The 14,960-nt window shown below is 44.8% G+C and overlaps 1 protein-coding gene across 2 annotated transcripts in view; it reads left to right on the top strand.

The window, feature by feature from the left end:
- Nucleotides 1–5,352: 5,352 nt before the first annotated feature.
- Nucleotides 5,353–14,960, top strand: part of LOC102071707 (uncharacterized) — a 35,773-nt gene continuing 26,165 nt past the window's right edge. The window contains exon 1 of one of the 2 annotated variants that reach the window (XM_074554022.1): nt 5,353–5,505. In XM_074554022.1, coding sequence (XP_074410123.1) covers nt 5,428–5,505 — 78 coding nt within the window. In that variant the 5' untranslated portion in view covers nt 5,353–5,427. Of the gene's footprint in view, nt 5,506–5,696; nt 5,836–14,960 lie in introns of those variants that run through there. The other variant, XM_074554023.1, reaches the window with a different exon arrangement.

Raw genomic sequence — 14,960 nt, 5'->3', positions numbered from 1 at the left:
GCTCATAAACCATACGTGGGATTTGAATGTGTTAAGGGGAGCTGAGTGAAAGAGAGCGAGGCTCTGCTGAGATATGAGAAGAAACCCTGAGAATTGCATGCGTGAATGAGTGTTCCAAATCTTTAGCAGTGACCTTTACAGGGTACTCTTACACAGAAGATGTCAAAAACAATATGGTGAGGCAGACTTGAATGCTTGATCTTCATTGATCTGGTTTTGATTTTCTTATAAGAATGTAAAAGCTTGAAGTTTTGCCTCTTGCAGAGAACTCAAAACCAGAAAACAATAACTAACAGAAAGCTCAATTGTTGAGTCACTGAAGTAGCTTTTCTCTTCATTTGGAATATTTGTCTGTGTTTGCTTCTTCACTTTGATCCCATCTCTCTAGAACAATTTAATGCTTGGGTAGAGCTCCAAAGTTTCTCTTTTTTACTTGCTACTCTGCCACATAGCACCAAAGCCCCAGCTACAGGAATAGCCACTTCTTTGGAGACTATTGCCCAAGAATGGCACAAAGCTGCAACAGGCTTAACCAGGCTGCCTGAAAGAGAATCAGTAATGTAATTTTTAGCACAACAGAGGAATGTCGTGGTTTAAAAAGCCAGAAAAAAGTCAAACACTATCACAAATGAGGCCTTTAAGGGAAGGAATTCCTGTAAATTTGCAGGAGACAACTTGTATAAAGTGCAGTCTCTGTCTCCAGCAGTGAAAGAGCCCATGGCTTACCCCAAAGCGTGTTAGAGTTCTTGTTGCTGAGCACTCTGTAATTCTTCAGAAAGAAAGATCAGAAGGTACCACAACAAATTCTTTAACCACAGCGAGCTGCAGCATTCTCTCACCCCGCAACTAGACTGCATACAGGAGCTGCCATGCTGCCTTCTCTCCCTTCTCTTCAAGTGAGCTCTGTCACACCTTGATAGAAATTGGCTTTTTCAGGACCTTGTTCCCAAAAGGGTAAGGGAAATTTATTCATCTTTCCTCTGAGGAAAAAAAAAAAAAAGGTGGCATATAATGCAATTAAAGAGATGACCTAACAAAATTACCAGGGAATACTGACCACTTGTAGAGTTCCTGTCCAGCTGGCTAATTTTGTAACTCTCTGCATGAGAATTGCACTGGTGAAAGAAGAAGAGCCAGGAAGGAGAGAAAGGCTCCATACTCTGCAGGAGCAGAGGGTGGCACTCTCTGCACAGCACAAAGCCTGTGTGTGGTGCTTTCCACTGACAGCTTTTAGAGCTACAAACACGGTTTTTCTAAATATTTCCTTAGGGAAGTTCTTGCTCTCTAGCCACTGACAACACAATGTTTCAATTCCCTGTACTTACTGCATGTTTTTCTGCTTTACATATTTCTGTTATTTGGTGTCATTCAGTCTGCTGAAACTTCATCAAAAAAAAAACCTGTGCTAACCACATAAAAATAGCTCTATTACTGGCAGATTGCAATCAGACTCAGGCATCCAGCACCCACTGAGGAAAAAGATGGTTTTGTATTAAATACAGAGAGTGGAACTAGAATGCAGGTCTTCAGAAACATGCTTTATTAGACATTGCCTTAATATTTAATTTATGTATTATATTTGCCCATAAATTTTATTTATATATGTGAAACATTTTTACAGCATTATTCCTAAGCAATTTTTAGCATGTCTTTTCTAGCATGGATAAGTATTTAAAATGTTGCTTTCCTGACTCATTGCTATAAACAGTGAAGACAGATGCAACTGTGGTGTGTCTGATATAACAACAGAGCTCAGAATGGATTTAATCAACCTTTACTATACCTAAGAGAAGGCTGGGAAAGCATAAAAAGCCATGTTGTGTAACCATAAGGTTTACATATGGGAGCTCTTACGTACAGAGAATAGACTAAGATTTAAGGCCTTGTTACTGAAAGTGTCTTGCCAATGCCCTCCTTCTGTTTAAATCTGGATTCAGTTTGGTCACACCAGCTGTTTTGAAAAACAGAAACTGCTAAGAGCTGCATTCATTTCTGTGAGATGTTTTACAATAGTCTCTCTGGGCAAGGAGAGTTACTTTTGGTATCAGGATGCCTTAATATTCCAGGAAATTATTTCAGAAAGTTCTTTCCATGTATCTCTGTGTGTGTGTGGTAGAGAGAGAGTTGATGGAAATTACTGGGGTTTATTTCAAACTTAGATTTCCCACAATAAATGATTTTTGCTGCCAGTCTGGAAGCAGTAAATTTCTAGTTATTTTTTTTTCCTGGAAATTACTTTCCCAGCCTGGAGCTACTGGTTAAGAAAGTGCTGCCATTACACACACAAGTCCTATCCACTGACTTCATAAATGTCACTATTCTACCGAAATTGGTGCTTGCTTCAGCATTTCAGGAGCTCTCAAAATGGCACGGTACAATAGGAAACATTATCCTTGGAAGGACTTGCTAAAAGAGCATGAAAACCTTGAAGTTTTCAACAGGGAGTCCAACACAGAGAGCAGGACATTTACTTTCTTAAAGATGTCTCAATGACTGTGGAAGAGGCTGGGTCTTTGTTCAGGGATGTGCACAGTTGTTGCCCCTGTATCTCCCCTTCCCTGTGGTGTGGTGAGAATGGGCTACAGCTCTGATCTGGGCTGTGTGGCACTCTGTGAGATGTGGGGCTGAAGGGAGTGGGAGACAGGGAATAAAGACTAGGCAGGAAGCAACGTGCCTTTTACCCTTCTGTCCTTTCTTGATCCTCCCAGTAAATCCTCCAGCTGCCTGACACATCTGTCTAACAGGCAGCTGTGACACTGGGGGAGGGCAGCTCACCTGGCAGAGGTTTGCAGGTACCACTTGCAAGCCTGGCTTCGTGGTCCTTATCTCCAGCGGGCAGTCAGACACCTTTTGGAGCCTCTCTTCTGTGCTGCCTGCTGGGGGAAGTTGTTAAAGCCCATACAGAGTCCTCCTCCCTGCTTACAGATCATAAATATAAAACATAATCCTCATTAAAAATATGGTTTGAAAGGGTCAACAACCTGAGCTGAAGATACTTTATGAGCAGACTACTGTATGTTTGATCCTTAATTCTGGATGCTAAGTCACTGCTAAGCCATAGTGATGAAAAGTGGTGTGGACAGGTTCTGCTAGCAGAGGGATGTTGAGATAAGGGAACAAAGACATACTGACAGAGTTTGTGAGGCCAACAGCAGGGCAAACACAAACACGAGAAATCAGCATACAGTTGTGTCTGTGCTACATGCCCAAGGTCTACAGCTTGGAATGGCAGTGTGGCCCATAGAGACCCTCTTTGCCTCCAGAGGATTACAGGTGCCTGCACTCAAATGACCCCTGGAAAGGAATCCAAATAACAGGGGTGTAAGATCCTTAAAAAGAGAGCTGCTGGCCTTGGACTTGTTCTTTCTCTTTCATTTAGATATTTTTATATTATTATTCCAGCAGTGTCTGAGAAAAGAAGGGTTTTGAATGTCCTTTTCTGCCAGCTAGTCTTTGACTTACATCCTCAACAACTGTGCATCAGCATAAGGAAACAGCAGATGGAATCTCTGCACTTTCTTCTTGTCACACTGAGCCTTATGTGGAAAAAAGGTAGATTTCTTGTTTCAGGGTTTTTTCAAAGCTTAACAAACATTTATGGTGACATCGCCCTGAGATTTAACTGTGAGTGTTGAGAAAAGCAATGTGCCTCAGTGCTGTGCTACAGAGACCAGACTGCCCTTCAGGCACAAGTGTTCTGCTCAGAAAAACCCTCCTGCCAAGGATGCCAAGTGTCCTGGGTTTTGTGTTTATTCAGAACAGATAAAATGTAGTTATAAATTCTCTGATCTATGCTTTTTCATCTGACAGGTAAGTCAAAGAAATATTACCCAGGAGGAGCGAAATGTAAATTCAAACAGAGGCAGTCACAGTAAATAACTGACAAGGTCAGAGCCCAGGAACACCCTTTACAAGAGTTTGCCTTGAAAAAAAGAAGGGTAAAATAAGAATTGGTCACACAAAGAATTATTTGCACCTTCTGCTTTCAATGCAAGAAGGATAAACAAGCCAATTAAGCTATAGAGACATTCCTTACGTGTCCTTCCTTCTCAATTAGCATGTGTACATTTCCCAGGAAGGCAGCGTGGTCCCTGTGGGCAGTGCGCAGTCCTGTCCCTCAGCCTCCCTCAGCCGTAGGCTAATCATGTTGTTACTTTCTGTAGGTGTCCAGTAAGGGCTAACAGGCAGCTTCATCTCACGAGCACTGGAAGGGTTAGGTGGAGATCTGTTTCACTTCTTTGGGATTCAGGAATTATCTCCTACAATCAGGACATCAAACCCATGGAGCAGGTGAATGGCCTGGACTAGACATGAGGTCAGTGCCAGGATGCATTCAACAGAAGACTGCATTTATGAAAAAAGAAAGTTTTCTTTGACACCAGCCCTCCAACTTCATGCTTGTTATATGCACCCACTTGGACACCAGCTGAAGGTGTTACCCATTTTTTTCCCATTGATTAAATTGTTGTCTGACATTCACTGCAGGATGTGGTGTGAGTCAATGGGGTACAGGAGACCGTAAAGCAGAAAGCTGCGTCAGAAACAAGGAGTGTCCCTTGCCCTCCCATCACCCTTAGAAAGGTTAAGTGTTGCTGTACCCTGACTGCTGGTTTTTGTGCAGGTCCCGTGCTTTGGGCTCCCTAGGATGCCCGTGAATATTCCTTTCCCGTCCCTTGCTTCATGCTCAGATGAAGCCGGGGTGCTTTTAGCTGGGAAAGACCTGAGTCCTTTTCCTATTTCCCATTCCTCTGTCCGTTCACTCACTCCCCTGACTGGGCTGCAGGGTCGGGCAGGGGACTGGGGCAGCGGCCGGGTGCGCTGCCCAGGGCAGCCGCCCTCCCTCCATCTCCCACGGCCCCGCAGGAGAAACTTTTCCCGCGGGATCCCGACCCCGCTCCCGCTCAGCTCGCAGGGGCTGAGCTGCCTCCAGGATGCAGCACCCCCGGGAGGGCTGCTCGGGCCGGGCCAGCCCCGCCGCCCCCAGCCCGGTGCCCGCCCGGTGCCCGCCGAACTCCGAGCCGCAGGTGACCCCCGGGGGAGGGCAGGGGCCGGGAGCGGCCGGGGGAGGGGGCGAGGGGCGGGGAGGCCGGGCTCGGGGGGTCGCTGTCAGCGGCGCGCTCGGGGCACGGCTCGGCGCGGCAGCTGCGCTGGCGGAGCGCGGCTCGGCTCGGCTCGGCTCGGCTCGGCTCGGCTCGGCACGGCTCGGCTCGGCTCGGCTCGGCTCAGCTCGGCTCGGCACGGCACCGCTCGGCTCGGCTCGGCACGGCTCGGCTCGGCTCGGCTCGGCTCGGCTCGGCTCGGCTCGGCTCGGCTCGGAACGGCACGGCTCGGCTCGGCACGGCACCGCTCGGCTCGGCTCGGCACGGCTCGGCTCGGCTCGGCTCGGCACGGCTCGGCTCGGCACGGCACGGCTCGGCACGGCGCGCCATGCTCCGCAGCGGCCCCGGAGCGGGGCTCGTCCTGGCGGCGGCCGCGGCGCTCTGCCTCGGCGGGGCGGGAGCCAAGGTAACCCCGGCACCGGCGGCACCGGCCCCCGCCCGCACCGGGCCGGGCAGCGGCGAGCCCGGCGGAAAGGGGGAGCCCCGCCGGGAGGAGGGAAGGGACCGGCAGTCCCGGGGCCAGGGGCGCAGCACAGCTGCCGGCAGCCGGGTGAGGGGTGCGCCGGGGCTCCCGGGACCGGGGATACGCCGCGGACACTGGCAGGAGGGATGGAGCGGGGCGGGGGCGGCTGCGGGTCCCTTCGGCCCCTGTGTCTCGATGTTTGGGTGTGGGGTGGCCGGGGACTCGCCCCGGAGTGCAAAAGGCAGAGCGAGACGTGATGCTCCGGGACTCCAGGTCAGCCCCACCGCTTCGGTACAGCCGGACCCGAAATCCGGGAAAGCCCAGGGACTACGGATTCCCAGCAGAAATGGGAACATTTGCCCAAAGGCATCTCTGCCACGGGCACAGCCTGGCTTGGGGAGTCCAAATCAGATACCTCGTGCTGCTTTACTGTCACCGCTCTGTGCTGTAGCAGGGGGAGCAGGTAACTCTGCCAGGGACAGGCACAGCTGCCAGGGCAGGGATCCGGGCAGGGCTGACAGGGCACGGGGAGCTGAGAGCGGCACCCGAGCTGCGGTGGAAAGGCAGGGGAGGGAACACGGAGCACCCCACAACCAGGAGCAGCTGCAGAGCAGCCGCTCTGAGCTTTGGGAAGGATGAGCAGTCCAGGTCCTGCTGAAGGGAGTGGGACTTTTCCTATGGACCCTGAGAGAACCACGCTTTGACACTTCTAGTAGAGATTCTCAATTCTATAAATCATGAGCCACTAAAGTGTAAGAAAATATAGTTGCATACATTTATGTCTTGCTACATATATCTGTATATATAAAGGAAAAAAAGGTCTGGGGTTGCTATCTCTGGTGGCAAACAGCATTATAATTCTGCCTGATAAAGTAATTCCCTGCCACAGCACACAAACACGCAGCAATGACTGTGGTTGAAATGAAGATGTTTTATCTCACTTTGGTATCCTAGTGAAGATAGCTACAGTGAGAACTTAATTAAGCCACATTTCTGGCTCTGAAATACTAACTTTACCAAGATCTATTGAATTGTATGGTTGTGGGGCTTTGTATTTTGTTTCTCTTTCAAGTCAGGATTGCATTGCAGAATGCAAGCTTACCGTCATCCAGTTGCATACCTCTCTTATTAAACTGCATAACTTGCTTGCTTCCCTGAATTATTACATCCTTCCTGTGCTGCTTCTCTTCTGTCTTTGTACAGTAGTGAGGAGCAAGTACTGGCTGTGTGCTGTGCATTTGGGGGTGAAAGGCAATGGTGGGACTCTAAATGCATCAGCAAACTCTCTAATTTTTGCTAATTTTTCTCTGATGTTTCTTAGTCAACTTCAATTGTTCTCTAACTCTGAAATCAGGAGTGTTTGATTTCACACCAGGCAGTAACTGAACTAAAGTATTGACCAACAGCATTACAGAAAAGAAACTGCCTCCTCAATGAAGAAGCATCAGCCTCCTGCCTGCTTTCCCCAACTTGACTTCTTGCTGAGAAATTGTTCTTTTGATTACATTGTTTATAGGCTCTTAACATACTGGACAATTCCTTTTGCAGAATGAAAAGCATTTTCTATTGCTTGTCTTCCTCAATGTGGCAGGGAGTTCTGTGTCCAAACAGACGTGTGTGTACATCCCTTGCTCCCTGTTTTTATTATTTCTTGGAGTAAGTTGCACTTGCTCTTCACTCATCAAGGACTGCACTGTGCTGCGTGGGCGTCACTATTTTTATCTTTTTGGCTACACTGATAGTGTTGCTATGCTAGTAAAGAAATATACATCCCACTCTAAGTTAGTGGTTCAAATGTAGTTCAGTTTATCAGTTGAAAAAAGGTATTCAACGATTTATGTGAAATTTTTTGTCTTCTGGCTTAGAGTTAACAATGTAAACACATAACAGAAACTCCCTTGGCAAGGGTAAAGTCTGAATGAGGTACAGGGAACTGAATTCTTCTTTTCATCCAGGAAGGTGGTCTCTGCCAGTAAGAGCTGAGAAAATTTGTGATGCTGTGAGGTAGCGTGGATGTTTGCAACATGTTTTGTGGCAAAGTAGAGCTCTCTCTGGAATCCTTCACCAAGTACTCCAGCAATTTAAAAGTAGGAGTTAGATCAAATGAAAGAAAATGTGAAGATAAGGTGCATGATGTTTCCTCCTGCGTGTCTGTATCAAATGGAACAAGATGTGCAGATAAGCAGCTTGTTTATCCTGAAGGAAGAATGTAAGCCTGATGAAAGAGTAACACAGTCAAAATTATGTCTCTGTATGTCCATTAAATATTATCTGTTTAATCAAATCCCTGTGGAGGAGTTCTCTATGCCAGTGCCATCCTTCATCTGGTATTCCTCTGTTCACTTGCTGGCTTAAAGAAAAAAAATCAAGCCTTTCTTGTTCTGTTTAAGAGAAGAAATCTTAGCAATCCAAGACCCTCTAGTGAAAGTCTTAGTCCTTTACCCAGCAAGAACTATGGCAAAATTCCTGCTGGTTTCAGAGGGAGCAGGATCCTTCCCAAGATCAGTGAAAGATTAAAAAAAATTCAACTACTAAAATATGCACCTCAATTAGCAAAGAATGTGGCCTGATTAGTAAAGTGTATGAAATTTCAGCTATTAAATTCTACAGCCCCGATCAACAAAGCACGCTGCACAGTTGGCAATGTATCCAGAATCTCAACTACTGTACTAGTCTCCTACCAGATCAACCAAGCATGCAGCTGAATCAGTAAATTATGCAACTGGAGCAGCAAAATATGCACTTCTCAATGGGGCAGGAGGATAGGGAAGGTCTCAAATGTTTTAAATTGGCACACAATAGGTCTGTCAGTGGTCAGCATCTGCCTTGAGAAAAGTACGGGCAAAATAAGTAACTTTTGCTAAGTCTTTCTGGACCCTTGCTGGAGTGGAAATGTCCCTCAAATAGCTTAGTGTTTGTTAGCAGCAGTTCCATTCTTTACCAGATGTGCTGCACATCTGGTTCCAATCCCAGCAGCTGCCAGGTGTGGGGGTTATTTTAGTAACACTTTAATGGGATTTTTAGGTCCAGGTAGCTTTTGCTTTATTCCTCACTGTAAAGCACTGGGTCTGCACACCAGGCTGTATTTATGTCTCAAGAAATGAAGCCAGTCAAGACAAATAAGGCACCTTCAAAGAACCTGAAAGTTTTGTTGGCAGTGGACTTCATATCTATTAATCTCTCCACTGTTTGTGAAAGTACTTTGTGCTTGAGGAGCAGAGAAATGATGGGTCTTCCCTGTTCTCTTTGTATCTTGATTAATTGCCATAAGTGCATCCTATTGTGTTTACAATGTATCTTGGCAGATCAGATGTTTACTGTGCACAGAGTTTGGATGTTTGGCCAGTTTGGGGAGCAGCTGTCTTCATATATTCTGAAGCAGTAGAGCTGTTTCTCCCTAGCCTCCGTGTATGTGCTTTAAAAATCCAGTCACAGTGGCTGGTTCTGAACTTCAGAAGCTGTTTTTTCTTTAAATTATTAATTTTTCTTTATACAGAAGACCTGCAGGTTGTCGTATTTTAATAAAGATACAGTTTCAGGGTTTCTATAAACCACTTTTTGGGTTTGTTTTTGTTTGTTTGTTTGTTTGTTTGTTTTTTAATGTCTGGAAGTAAATGGTGTTAAACTGCCTGGGCTCAAGGAAGGTGTGAGAATTGCTTTGTTTTATTGCACTGTTCACTTTAGCACCCAGGAGCCTGAAACATTATTTGAGTCTAAAAATTATCTGGACTTGGGTTTTTTGTTGTTTTGGTTCATTTTTTTCTGACTTTAGTTTGGTTTTTTGTTCTTGTTGTTATTTTGCTGGGTTTTTTTTAATCCACTAAATTTGGTTCATAAAGCTGGCTTGCATTGGATTTCTTATTTACCAAATTTCTGCCTCATTTCCAAGTCAGTTCAATGAATGATCCTATTTAGTTCTTTTTCCTGTCTAAAATATTTCCTACTGAGTCCAGAGCAGTGCCCTTAAAACATAATTGATTTGGGTCATTGAACCCTTATTTTTCATGCATGTTAGTTTACATCCCGCCACTGGTCTGACTGGTATTTAAATTAGAAAATTGCAGGCGGATTTCTTCTAGAGGCTAAAGTTCACGTGGAGTCTCTGGCAAAATAAGATCCTGGAGCACATATCCCTGGAACTGGGCAATGATTTGTAACTCTTTTTTAATTCTGTCTGGCCAGAGTGTTATAAATCTGGCGCTCGCTTGTTAGCTTCACGCTAAGCAGCAATAATGTCCACAGTGTTTTAGTCCTGATAATTCTAATTACGGAAGCACTGGAGGAGCTGAAAGCTGAGAAGATGGGCAAGGCTGGCCTCAAGTGCTGCACAGCACAGGGGATTCTCTCTTTGTAGGGCTGAACCATAATTCTCTTGTTCACAAAGGCCAGCAATGGGAGCAGCAGCCAAGGTAAGAGAAACAAGCCAGGGGCAGAACATTTCTGGAATTTTGTGGGTAATCTTTGTGTAGAAGGGGCTAAATGATTGTAGTGCTGGTAGAGATACAACCATCCTTGGGGTGAAAACGCTGAAATAATTTATTTCCTTACTATCTAAGAGCAAACAATCCTGTTGCACTGGCTTGCAAAGAGCCAGCAAACAAACTTTCCTGTGGTAGCCGATAATTACTATTCTCTCCTCTGCTTTTTTGTATGACAGACCAGGAATGGTGGTAAAATATTCAGGTCTCTTTCTTCCTGCCTCCCTTTCTTCATTAAAAAAAAGGAACTCATGGCATATTTTGTACCAGTGGCTCCCCAGCAGTAGTGTAGCTAGACCAGGTCTGGTGCAGCAGTTCTTGCCATTGCACACTGTCCTTTGTATGCACTGATATCATAGATCTATAAATGATAAATATTCAGCCTGGTGTTTGGATGCTTGCTAGAGTATGGGAATCACTAAATAGAAAAGTCATTCTCTTGTACAAATTCATGGCAGGAGAAGGGTGGAACAGGGACAGGGCACTGCAGGGACTTTCATTAATGTGGGTAATAACTTTACAGCAGTAGGGAGAAGCCTGAGTGTCAGCCTTGGTTTCAAACTCAGTGTAAGAACATTATCATTCCTCTTACAAGCTCTCAGCAGCAAATGGCCCCATGGTTCATTCTGAATATCCTTCCTCACGTTATTGCCAATGGAAAGAAGGTTGCAGTTTTGAGAGAAGCAAAAGCTAATTTGCCTGTATTTCCTTTCTAGAGTTCTTGGAGCCCTACTGGAGCTCACAGAAGTCATCTGAGACTTCAGGAGGATTTAAATCAGGCCATAAGTACTGCTGGCTTGGATTAGTAATGATGTGCATTGAGGACAACATCTGTATTTGGGTTTGGGTGGAGCCCTTTCATGGTGGAAGAGTTGGTAATACTTTTACAGTACCTTTCATCAGAGCATTTCAGAGTTCCACAAATATCTAATTACAGAAACTATTAAACTAAGTGAAATCCTTGGTCCTGGGGGAGTACAGGCAGTACCATTATGCTTCAATAGAAAGCAGGGGTGGGTGGTGTTCAAAGTGGCAAAACAAAAGCAATTTTTCACATGCAAGCCATAACCTGCTACACTATCTCATTTTCATCCTGTGTTTTACTCCTCTCATTTCTTTATATTAGCAGACAGGTTTCAACACCAAATGAGCTCAACAAAATGGGCTGCTGTCAGAACTACTGTCAGCTCTTAGGAAGGGATTTTGGAAGTTCATCCATCTCTTACTGATCTGTTTTTGAAGTATTTGTATTTCTTTATTCTGTTAAGGTGCAGCAGGACTTAGCTAGGGGCAGGTGCCAATAATGACAGTTTCTTGGGATGACATGCCTCTGAAAGTCCAGGCTGATCCAAATCCCAGGAAGTTGGTCACAGCCTTTCCAAGGACAGTGTGCCTGCTCTGTGCTGTGCTTCATTTGGGATTAGCAGTGGGAGATCTAATCCGTTTATTCTACTTAAGTCCATCTCTCTCCTGGTCTTGGTTGGTAAATATTCCACTGTTTAGAGACTGAGTTTTTATTAAAGGGATTTTTTGACTAAAAACTTGAAGCCTTTAGTGGTAGGACTGAGGCTCAAAGCCCAGGCTGCCCATGCCCTTGACTTGCTCCTGTGCTCCAGATCTGCATGGGTGGGCACCTCAGGTAAATCTGAGCCTTCACTATTTGAATACAAGGGCCCCAAGGAGCTGCTCATCAAGACTGACTTTAAATGCGAGCTTAGCAGGCTGAACACTTTGATTTGCCTCTAAAATCAACAGTAACTTATTCCAGGTTTCCTGGTTGGAACTTGAATGGGGAAGAAGAAAGGACGTCTGCAAAACAGATTTATTTAGGAAAACAAACTGCTCACTGGTTGGGACCCTGTAACAACAAACCCAGGCTAAGTTTTTCCTCTGTCTGCAGTATCTGTGATAATTTTTTCAGCTTTCTCCCAACCCTCCCTGCTGTGCCCTCATGGTCTCTCCTTATGTGTAAGCAATAAAGTAAAATTTACAAGCATCCTGCTCTCTGAAATCCTGGCAAAGACAGAGTATTGGAAATTTCCCTTTCCAGAGTGCACAAGAGGGAACTAATCCTGGGAGGACAAGGTGGAGAGAAGTGCTGTTGTTTGTTTACCATCCAAAACCAAGGATGAGCACTCAGACTGTAGCAGACCCCTGGATGCTCCAGCTCCAGCTGCAGCAAAGGCTCATGTGGAAGCCCAGCTAAAAAGCTTGCATGAAAGGGAGAGGGCTTTTCTTTGCTTGCATTTGAAAGATCACTACCCATGTCTTCTGCACAAGCCCTCCCACCTGCTAGTGACATTTAGTGACACAACAACCTGGTTCCCAAAAGGCTGGGATAACAGCTCTGCAGCAGTAATGGTGTCACAGAATATTTGCAGGTTTGGCATTCACATCTGGAATGTTTCCTTCTCCATATATTTGTACAATAGGCTTCCAGCATGTGAAACATCTGAAGTGTCTGAATGAAACAATAGGGTCATGTAGCTGGAAGTCCAAGCACAAACAGCTCTTCTTTTGCCAGGCCAGTTTACATGTGCAAGTCTGTGTTTTATTTGCTTTTAAAAATCCAGGTTTATTTCCCAGGAAGTGGGCAGCAAATTTTGCCTTTCAATTCTCCTTTTCCCTGTTTCTTGTCCTTTCAAAATGAAACAAAGCAGTTCTGGGCACCTAAGTTGCATATGGATTTCATTATTTAAATCTCCCTCATGTATTTGGGAGGTGATATATTTGAAGTTAATTTGGGAACATTCATTTTACAAATTCCTATTGTATTTTACAAATTCCTATGGATATACATAACTTGTTGAAGGATGTTCAATTTTTATACTAAACTCCACAAGTAAACTTTTGCTGCAGGACTATAGCTTTTGTTTTGTTATATAATCCATCTGGTTACCAAACAGTAGAAAACAATCTGACCATGTTTTCTACTCTTTAATTTGAGCTGCTTTAAACTGCTCAATTTATAGAAAATGAAAACCAGATTGATCTTCTGGAAATTGCCCCATCACCCCCGCCAGTTCCCACCAACCCTATCATTTACTATTAATTTTTCTATGGTGTGTTGTGTACACTTTGTTAATGAGAACTTGCTCCAGTCGAGAATAGACCTATGTGACCTATTAAAGCCCTGAAGCAAATGGCCATGGCATCTTGAACTCTTCATTACACTGCCTTACTTTTATTTACCATGGTCCCATCATATTCAGGATTATTTTCCTGAGGAGACACTCTAAATGATGCCTTTGTTTCTCTTTCTAAGGCTTTACATTTTTTTGTATGTTTGAATGAGGGTATTTTCTGAAAAAGGAACCCAACAAACTAGAACAGCTTTGTGTAGATGAAGGATCTTACTTGATAGGGCATCTTGCATCTTTGTTGGAGAATCTCTGTTTGTTTGCCGAGTGTCCAGTCACAAGAGTTAGCTTTGTTCTTCCCCCCCTGCAAGGATTAGACTGAAAGGTCCACAAGAAAAGGCTGGGAATTCCAGCACTCCTGGTGGATGTTATGTCAGATAGGTTGTGTGCTTCCCTGGGCATAAAAGCTGATGTTGTGATGAAAGGGGAAAGCCATTGTTCAGACTACTCTTCCAGGGACATGAATCACATTTGTTGCATGAGCATAGCACAATAAATTTATGAGGCAGTTATGGGAGGTTTCTGCTTAAAATAGTTCTGCGTTATGGGTGGAATGGTTACAGTCCCCAAGGGAACACTGCCTAGTCAAGTGGGTATTTCCAAGCACTGGATTTGCATATTTTAAACAGATTTTTCAAACCATTTGATAGAAAAACAATCTGGCTTTTGTCCTTTCAGACTGAAATGAGAAGAAGGAAATTAATATTGTAATGTGGGACTCCAGTCAAGATAGAGAAAAGTTCAGAATAAGACCTGGCACTTGGTTTCTCATAAAAGCACCTGGATGTAAATGAAATTGAAGAAAAAATGTCCTGTGCCTTGGCCTAGGTCTCTTCCAGAGCACTTCTATCTGTATTTCACACTCTACAACATTTTATCCACTTCATAAGTGTGTCTGCACCTTGACATGCAACAACTACTGAGTAATCAGTGAATGCTAGCATTGCTCCTGTAATGATAACTTCAGTCTGAGAATCTGACAGGTAGCAAATGTACCCATGAGCTGCCAAGCCCAGAGAAAAACTATTCATCATAAGCATCTCTAGCTCTAAAAATATAGATCATAGCTGTAACTTGTAAGAGATCTTGTAGGTGAATCCAACTCCATCCTAATTAGAGAATTGAAAGGGGAGAAGCGAAACTTCTGCCTATTTGTGATGTGGTGGAAAAGAACAAGAATTCTTTTCAATGTTCTGAGGCTTCACCTCTGAGCCCTTGTGTGGCTGAGTGAGCAATGAGCTCCTGCAGTCCCACCTTTGCTGGGAGGGGGACATTCTCTTCCAGAGGGCACTTCAGACCATCTCTAACTATTGCTCTGAATCTCCCTCTGTAGGAAACAACTGTGGCTTCTGCCTGCAGAAGGAAATGAGCTAAATTAGCCAGCATTCCTTGCACCCAGAGCTGGGTGCTCCTCATCTAATACAGGAATCTTGCAGCAGATACTCAAAAAGGTCAGTGGCTGCTGCAGAAAAATCTGCCCAGTGCTCATAACTCTGGTGTAGGCTGGCATCTCTGGCCTAATGAGGATGAACTGATTTTCCTTCTCCCCAGAACCTCCCAAAAGCAGCAGAACATTCTGCTGCCTTTACCCTGCATGCTCTGAAGGCGAGCAATGAAATGTCAATGTATGCTCAGGCTGCACATACTGCTGATCATGCTATGGAAAACTGGCTGTTCCATGGGTGATTGTTCACAAAACAGCCCCTGCTTGTGTCCCTGGGAACAAGCATTTTTTTGTTGTTTGGGAACAAGCATCTCTGGAGTTAAATGAGGAGGGCTG

Source organism: Zonotrichia albicollis, chromosome 18, assembly GCF_047830755.1.
Source record: "Zonotrichia albicollis isolate bZonAlb1 chromosome 18, bZonAlb1.hap1, whole genome shotgun sequence".
In the NCBI taxonomy this organism is placed as follows: domain Eukaryota; kingdom Metazoa; phylum Chordata; class Aves; order Passeriformes; family Passerellidae; genus Zonotrichia; species Zonotrichia albicollis.
This window is presented reverse-complemented; position numbering and strand designations above follow the sequence as displayed.